Here is a 9,463-nt window from a genome sequence, read left to right on the forward strand (position 1 = left end):
TACTTTTTCTGAAAATTTTGATGCTCAATGTAAAACATAAAGCAGGTCATCGAGCAGTAATAGCCAGTGATGTGTATATGTGAGTGGGATAGTTGCAGACAGGTACAGTCTGGGAGCAGAGGCAATAGCTGACTAATAAATACAGTCTCTGTGTGTTCCAATAAAATAATCACCCCCATCCTATTTTGGTTTCTTGATGCATTAAGTCCTGCTGTAGCTTTAGTTTTGATTATACGTTTCCATTTAAAGGTGCTTGTGCATGGGAATATAGCATTAATGTATTGTAATTACAGTAATGCTTGGAAGAAGGCTAGTTTAACAGATTGAAGGGTAGCTACAGTGACACTAATTCTTCCCAACCCCAACTTCTTAATTTCAGAGCTAAGATGGTAAATTCGTGCAGCTGCTAATTGAGAGTTTGTGTTTATGTCCTGAGAAATGTTTATTTTGCTTTTTCCTTTCACAGGACCTAGATGATATAGAAGACGAAAATGAACAATTGAAGCAAGAAAATAAAACCCTCTTAAAAGTTGTTGGACAGCTGACAAGGTAGAAGATTCAAGCCTCAATGAGGAAAGATTTAAAAACTACTGATTGAACGTTAAGGTCAATATAGTAATACTTCCTGTGTTGCAGTATGTTATAATAACTGTCTTTATATTTATTGTTAGGAAACCAGAGGAATGTTTATTTTCATAGTACTTTCTTCTTCGTTCAATGAAACGGCATCAAATTTGGGGTATATTTTTAACTTTCTTTTTGCATAAGAATAATTACAATTTTTGACATATTTCAAAATACTAAGTTCAAAAATATTTGGGTTTTGTATCTTCAGATTACATCTGGATAAATTACAGTAATTTAAAATTCACGGCACCAAGATCACTTTCAGTCCATGTGGGTGTATATTTTTGAAATGAATGGAAGCAATACATATAAGCTTTGTTTACACAGATCCAAAATATATATTTTGGGAAGTATTTCCTTTTGTTTAAACAGCTGTAAAGTAGATGCCTTATTACTGATGTATAACATTTTGCAGATTGATTACTTGCTCTAAAACTCTTGTATGTTGAGGTTTTTTTACTGTATCTGAAAGACTGATAATAATAGAGTAGCAATTTTTTTTTTTCTGTATAACAGTATTCTGGCGGGAGGGGGATGTTTTATTAAAAAAAAAAAAACAACCAAAAACCCAATAAATCACCTGTGGTATCAGCATTAATGAGTTCTTAGAATCATATTGAAGTTGTGCACTGCAGTTTATTTTAAAGCTTTTGCAAGTTTGCTATCAGACAATAAGTTTGTTTGCTGTGTTAAGAATTCAAACAAAGCCTGGAGCTTTCATTTTAGCAAAGACACTTTTGCAATACTCTTTTACTTAAAGCTGTCATCTTAAGATTTGTAGTGCTCATAACCAATATGACTTTTCTGATGTTTTCAGGTTTTTTTTAAGCTGGCTGAAAATTTTTGTACATAACGAAGTAGAGGGGCAGACAAGTGATTCATGCCCTTTTGAAACATCAAATGGTTTAAAAACCCCTTTTATCCTTGGCTTTAAACTAACAAGGTGTTTAAAAAGTGCCTGTTTGGATGTCACAATCCAGTTATGACTCTGTACTGATTCTTCTATAACGTGATAGTAAACAAAGTTTTCATTTGCCATTAACTACAGACCTCAGTTAACAATTCTCTCATAAAATTCTTGTTAGGCTGAAATTTGATGTACTTTATTTCATCTTAATAGAGTACAGTTTTCATTCCTGATCAGAATAAATGTGTATGTCACTTGAGTCAGGACACTAGAAATGAAAACATTTCAGTGTCCAGGCTTTTTCTTGACGATTTTGAAGTTTGGTGTCAGGAAGTTGCATGCATACAGTTTTTGTTACCTTAAAACTTAAAGGCAACTTCAATATATAATAACAGTCGCCTTTTCAGATTTGCCAATTGTTTCATAATGTGTATTTAATGACTGTAAGAGTTTCTTAAATTTAAATCCAGGTATTATTGTTACATACACCTTGGATTGTTTTGGATATAGGATAGGTTGTTTTGTGTTTGTGTATATTCTAATGAGGAGGAACTTTACAAAGCTTTAAAGTATTTTTCAAAACACTTATATTCCAGGATGCCTTGATGTTTTCCTTTACAGTGGATGAGATCCTATGGGACACAATTTAAAACGTTTACTGAGGGTTTCAAATGGTATGGGGGGTTTGTATAGGCCCTCTGAACTGTGATGTTACACCAGTGAATATTGCTTTTAATATTATTCAAACAGTAAGAAGTCCCTTAATTTATCAGTTTCATGAAATTAAAAATTTAAAGTAATAAAAAAAATCAGTTGAGATGTGTGCCTTCTGAATAAATATGAAACTTTCTCTGGAAGAACATCTGGTTTCCTTCTGTGTGTTCTGGGTAGGAAATACAGATACTGATTTACAGCATGGGATGTCAAACATACCGAAGCATCATTAAGGAGTTAATGCAGAACACACAGATATTAATGCAAAGTTGTGAATGAAATATTTCGTAAACTGTATTTTACACACATTTTCGACCAAAGAACAATAACAACAAAGATCATAAACACAAATTTCTTGTTTTCGTATTACCTCTTCTTAGTTTGCATGTAATGCCAAAATTAGAATTATTTTTTTTTAACTTGGGCATCCAGCTGACAGGAATAATTGGCAGAAGTACTTCTCATACCTTACCTTGAAGAGGTACTGGCAAGGGAAGCTTCCAAATACTTGAAACCAGTAAAGCTTCAGGCAGAACGTGCGAACAAAGGAACTATTGGGAACTCACAGATAAAGTACCTCAGGACATTATTGTTGTTGTGTGTTACTATACAAATGTATAGTCTTCATGGTTTTAATAATTCACACAAATTGCATCTTGAAGCATAACACTTCTACTGACAGTTTGGAAGATTTAGATGGCTTTTTGGAAAAAAATATGTCTACAACAATTCATTATCACTTATGTTATCAGGCTCTTGGGAGAAGTTTAGATTCTAATAAAAATGAATCATTATATAGAATGTTAATAACTGTCTAGTTGTTACTTGCATTATCTTTTTATTTCGGTAGGGTACCCTTATAATCAAGCTGAAACATAGAATAAGTTTTTATCCTAGGTGACTGGAAGGTGTTACATTAGCTACCTTACCATCAATTCACTAACCCATGTCCATGTCCTTGCCAGTCCAACACCTCGATTGTTCTCAGTTGTGTGATTTAAAACCAGAAGGACCGCTGTGAGCGGGAACCCACCTCACCTGGGAAGGCTACAGGATTCCTGAATGAATCTAGGTATTAACGGACCTAGGCTAAATTAATTTGCTAGGGTTTTTTTTTTTATGGTGAGGGTGGGGTGGGGGGAGGGGGGGTGGCATGTTAGTGTGCAGTATTAAGTACTGTATGGGTAAGTTGGAGATTTTTGGACTTTCATGTCTTAAAATTCATACCAAACAGCTTAGGTCGAGCATCTGTGTTTCTGGGTAACTTGGGTCATCCAGGAAATCTAAACAAAAGAGTACTCCCATTGACTAAAGCAAATAGACAACTTGTTTTCAAGATACTTTAACAACAAACAAATTATGAAAATTCGAATTTTCATAATGCACAATGATGCTTGTGTTATGGTCACATGCTCTTGTATGAGGAATGTACCACATCCAGATCTGAAGGTTAAAATTGTGCAGAAATAATTTTAGCATTTATAATGTGCACAAGTGTTTGTGGCACTTACTCCATAAATAAGAATTTCAACCACATATAAGTGGTGGTGATTTTTTATAAGAAAATCCAAAATGGCTTAGTTTTTATTTTTTTAAAACAATTAAATGGCCATGTTTAAGTTCAGTGTTACTTGACCTATATATTAACTGAAAGGGTACAGTCTGTATTTGCAAATGAGTGGCTTTTCTGTCTTTAAAGCAACATTTTTCTATGTTAAATACCAGATTTGGATTTACGCATGCGGAGATTATTTCTGTGTTGGATTGGATCTGAATTTGAGAGGTAGAGGGAGAAAAGAGGGTAACAAGAAATATATCAATGACTTTCAAAGTAGGAAGTATAACCTAATGTGGTGGGGTTTTGGTTTTTTTTGGGGTTTGTTTTGTTTTGTCTTGATTCAACTGTATTGATAATTAGCTGTGGAAACATCCATGATTGGCATAAGCACTACAAAAGATACAGGGATTTTAGTATGTTGGAAACAACTAACTTACATCAAAGCTCTTTTGAACTTGTATCATTACGGCTTGGAAACTTGCTACTGTATGAGGGACTGAAAGGAGTACTGGAGCTCAAGCTACTTGTTAACATTTTGCTAGGAGAGCAGAGTTACGCTGACTCCAGTTATTTTATGGTATTCTGTAAATTCTTTGTGGCTATTTCCAGCTTGAGTTGAAACAAATCAGTGTTAGTAGCCAAGAGGAAAGATGATTATTTGGAAACAAATACATGAGTAGTAACTATGGATACCATTAATATATGACCGAATGTCACTATTTCTTGGGCTCAGACCCTTTATGAAGATGTCAGTTGAGTCACTCCATTTGCATCAGTATTAATGATTATAAACATCTGACATTTTTAATGAGAAAAAACTTTTAGTTGGAGAAATTACCATTGCAAGCCATGACTTAAAAACTTAGTACAATTAAAAAAAAAAAAAAAGAAAAATCTGTGCTGGCACCTGTAGCTGCTGAGGCTAAGGAGCTAAGGATTATGTGTAAAAATTTTGTTAAAAATGAAACAAAATAGATCTGTGTCTTGTGATTTAATTTGATATAGAAGTTCACTACAGATCTGCTCCATGCTGGTCATTCTGGTGTCAATACCTGCAAAAGGTATCGACACTAGCATTTCTAGAAGCATTTCTACTGCTGTTATTAAGCATTTCTTTAGGACTATTAAATATATCCAGGACAAATAGGACTTTGATAGGTATTTTAGTAGTGTTCATGGTCTTCCAAGTATGTTGACTTACTGTAGCAAATCTTTCTACCATTTCTCCTTATACTGTAGCAGATGTACGTTACCTTGTTAATTCAATCCTTTTCCTTTTATTTGTGGTGTAACTGTTCTTGTTCAGAGCTAGCTGTTATTTTTCTGTTCTGGAAAAATTGTGATAGTTGAGTTTTCCTCTGAAAATAGTCATCCTAATCATAATGCGGACTAATTTTTTTTAAAATACCCATTTTATGCATTTAAAAGTTGAAGCATCATTAAGCTATAAATAACTGAATATCCATTTTAGTTTTGAACATTGACTAGTTGTGATACTGTTTGTGATATCAGATTAAAAATGATGTTGAGATTCTTACTATTGCAGGTAAAAGATACGTGTTTAATCTCACAATAAAGACTGTGTGCCTTTGTCCAAATAAAACAAAATTCTTTTTAATCCAGGCTGACTACTTTTTGTGTTTAAAGGAGAATTAATATTGTTTGACTAAAATTCTAACTGGATTTGTCACCCATACTGGGAAGGTCCCAACCTGAATGGCTAGAATTATTTTTAAATTCAGATTCACTTCTTGAAGTGTGCATGTGTTTACACACACACAAGAGAGAAATCCACATATTTCCACTATACTGACTTTCTGCTTTGGGAATGTAGCGAGTATCCTTCCATCAATTAGATTGAAATGACCTTTTTCCGTACTTCAAAGCTGAAGTATAGCTCTTGTCACGAAAAGGCAATGAAGGATGTTACAATGCTGCTTCTACACAAATGAAGTGAATTGAATTCACAATAGGTTTAATTTCTGAAATTTCTGTATGAATACATGTTCTGTTTTGCACAGGCAGAATCGTTAAAGACAACCTCCTTTTTATTGCTGCAGACTACAAATAAAGAGAACAAGAGGATCATCATTAAACACCAGGGAGATAATAACAGTTATCACAGTTTATCATAAAGTTTGTACTGTTTTTAAAAAACAACTTGAAACATAAATACCATAAGAAAACCATGCCTTCAGTGCCATGGTTACTTTGTGGATAAGATGACATGAACATTTGCACTTAATAAATTTTAAAATATTAGGTGAATTTTGGTTTAGGATTATTACTCTTAGAGTTGACTTCCTTTATGAAAGGCCAGTGGGCTTCAGATGTTGTTTTAAAATACAAAAGTATGTCCTTCCTCAGTTTCTGCCTTTGGCATTTTAGGTTCTTCAGTCTTGCTGGGAAATTTTGCCTCCAAGTACAGAAGTGCCTCTTCTGTGCTCCTCCTTTAGTCACTGGACTTGCCATACAGTATCTACCTGATCTTAGGCCTTCGTATGTTTTCTTGTGGGTGTTCTAATTTTTCTCTCGTAGCCTATCTCTTCCCTTCTCTTCTGTAATTTTGGTATCTTCTTTCCCTTGTTCTGCTAGAACTTTCAAGTGGTAAATATGAAGTGTAGCAGTGTCTGTAAAACTATTCTTTGCTGGATTTTTTTCCTGTCTTAAACAGACCTCAAACATTTATATGAGACAATGTTCTCATTTGTTGAATAATTACCCTGTGGAATGCCCTGTGGCTCAAAGTTGCTCTGGGACACCAAGAACTTACCAAGATTTTGAGAGGAGTTGAATATTGGTGTGGATATTGAGACGATTTAATGCTCTAGTTATACCATATCTTGTAGTCTTCAGCTGTTAAAAATTAAAAAGAAACCTTGTAGGAAGATCACATGAAAAAGTGTTGTTGTGTGGAAAACATTTGGGCAGGAGTCAACAACAGGGATATCCTTCGGATGTCTAACAGTCCCAAATAGCACAGTTCTCTATGGAGGTCTAATGGGTTTCCACCTACAGGTTTGCAGCTGAGAGCTTCCAGTCTGGCAGCTGACAGCACGTGTGGAAACTGATGCTTAACATTTTCCTTGGCATTCCTAGAGCAGGAAGGTCTAATTACACAGGCAATCGCCACAGGCCGTCTTGCTGATATCTCAGTAGGGATATCTGTTTAAGCAAAATTGGCAGTTTATGGATTCACTCGAGATTTGAAGTAATATTAAGCATTTTACATGTTTTAATATTTGATTAGGAAATGGGTGGAGTCTTTTATACCACGTAAAAAGGCAGAGTTTAATTTTCTTCGGCAATGTCAAGTCCCCTAGGCCTTTTCTTGAAGTGAAAGTTGCTGCCTCCAGAGAAGACTTTTTTCATCTTGACCCCTTTAAATTGGGCTCATTTTATAGTCTGATGAGGATGCTCACCTCAACAAACCAAAAACCTCCAGGCCTTCTTTTAACAAGCTCTGGAAAGAACTTAAATATCTTTGGAAAAGCTCTAGGAGCAGATTTGAGGGTTAAGCACTTTAAGATCAGAAGAAGTCTGTAAGTCCTTGTTGTCTTCCTTGAAGAAAATCTGGCTAAAAAGACGAAACCCTGCAGTGTTTCCTTGGTAGCCATTGGTGGGCTTCTAGGGAACACGGTTGTGTCTGCACACCGAAGTCCTGTGTGTACCTTAATACAGCAAAGAGTAACAGCAGAGTTCTAGAAATGTCTGACTTGTGTTTTCTGTTAGTTTGGGCCAATCTGTGCAAAACATGATTAGCGAAGGGATTGTAGTGGATGTTGCTGATGAAGGACTAGGAAGTGAGATTCTCTCTCTTTTTTTCTTTTTTTTTTTTTTTTTTTTTAATTTGTATTTTAGGCTTTCTTCAAGAAATGTTTCTGTGATGTTAATTGCTGAGACATTAAACAGTAAACTTTGGCAATAATTGTGTAAGTTTTAGAAAGAACCTTTGAGGTGACAGGTGCCATCTTTGATATCTTTAATTAACGCCTTTGACTTATAGTTATTCGTTACATGGTAAAGCTGTTCCAGATCAGAAAAGATCAAAAGCCTGATGTGTACTGCAGAGATAATAATCCAAGTCAACGCTGATTTTTTAATCAATATGCTGTAAATTTTTAAGACTCTGTAATAACATAAGTATCAAACTTCATTTTGAGCTCTGGACTTTCTTTAATAAGGGAGGTCATGAATACGTATGCATATTTGGTGCTGCTGCTCTGGCTTTTTCGCTAGTACACAGAAGTGCTGTTGGAGATGGACAGATTTTATAATTGATCTTATTGTTGACTTCTTTAGGTGTTGTGGCCAATAAAATCTGTGCTTGCTGAAAAAGCAAAAGGATGCACTTACAATGTGGTGACAGCAAAAATGAGAACTTAATCTCTGCTTAATCTTTTAGGGTGGGAACTCAAGCAATTTTTATGGATTTCCTTTGATGAAATGACCTGATGATATTTAGGTATTACAGGCTCATTCAACAAGCTGTTGCACAACCTCATGCAATAAGGCAGCATTAACTCTTGGCCTTTGTTTGTACCAGGGTATTTTTGAAGAACCCAAAGCATAATTTAAAAGGAAAACAGTGTTTTTCTGTTGCACAAGATTATATTTGAGAAAATTGCAGCTTGATAATTGGCATCTTGACACATTCTCCATTAGTATTTATCTCTGGAAATCAGATTTTGTATACCAGGAGCCTGTGAAATGAAGTCTTTGTTTTTCTCGCTCTCTGAAATGTTAATCTCTGCTTTTGCCTGAAGGCTCGTTATAACAATGATGCATTTTAGAGAGTTTAAAGTTTTGATTGCAACAGTGTAAGTGTGGTTACAGCCAGCTACCAAATATATTTAATGGGTGGGGACAATAAAACCACTGAAGCTTTGCAAGTTGAGACTCTCTAGAAATAGCTCTCATATTTCTCTGTGAAGCAATTATATAGAAAATGCTAATTGTTCCCAACTGAATCACTCTTCCCTTTTAACTGCTTCTTCTCGCTATAGTTTGTAATAAAATATCTCTTAAAAACCCCTGTGATTGTGTTGTTCTGGCTTTGTATGAGAAGTGACATTTAAAAAAGACTGGCTGCTTTCAATTTTCACTCTTCAGATTCTAGAATTTATAAAGATGGTTAAAAGCAGGGAGAAAATAAGGAGAAAATGTGTGGCTTGAGACTGCAGGATTAAGTATTAGGGAGAGGAATATGCATGTAAGGATGAAAAAATTCTAGGGTTTCTCCATTTTTTTACATAGCTTTCAAAAAGGAAAGGATGACAAACTGAATTAATTTATTCTATAAAGATCGAAAAATGGTTCTGGTTATCACTACAAATGGAGTGTTTTTGTGAGAAAAATGTGGTCTTCAGCCCTTCATTTGCTCACCTTTGTACAAATACTTAAAAATGAAAAGAAAATTACTTTCTGCCCTTCAAGAAATCCGAATTACTATTTAAAATCACAGTTTTAATTGTATCTTTCCTAGACCATGCTAGCCTGTAGATGAGTAGGCAGAAATTTCGGACATTACTTTCCAAATGTTACCTCATTTGTGGTACTACTGGGGTAGTATCTGTTAATGTGTTTGATGTTTTGGGCGATGTGTAGGGCTAGCCCCAGGCATTTAGATCTCTAGCAGGAATGTGATAAAGCTGATT

General features: G+C 34.9%; 1 protein-coding gene across 1 annotated transcript in view; it reads left to right on the top strand.

Annotated features, from left to right (window-relative positions):
• The window catches only part of PAWR (pro-apoptotic WT1 regulator), a 76,461-nt gene extending 75,908 nt beyond the window's left edge, over window positions 1-553 (top strand). Inside the window, exon 6 of the mRNA XM_086471459.1 lies at window positions 467-553. Within this exon, the coding sequence (XP_086327585.1) occupies window positions 467-553 (87 nt within the window). The remainder of the gene's footprint in view (window positions 1-466) is intronic.
• The last annotated feature ends 8,910 nt before the right edge of the window (window positions 554-9,463 follow it).

This window comes from Leptosomus discolor, chromosome 1 (assembly GCF_034619465.1).
Source record: "Leptosomus discolor isolate bLepDis1 chromosome 1, bLepDis1.hap2, whole genome shotgun sequence".
Lineage (NCBI taxonomy): Eukaryota > Metazoa > Chordata > Aves > Leptosomiformes > Leptosomidae > Leptosomus > Leptosomus discolor.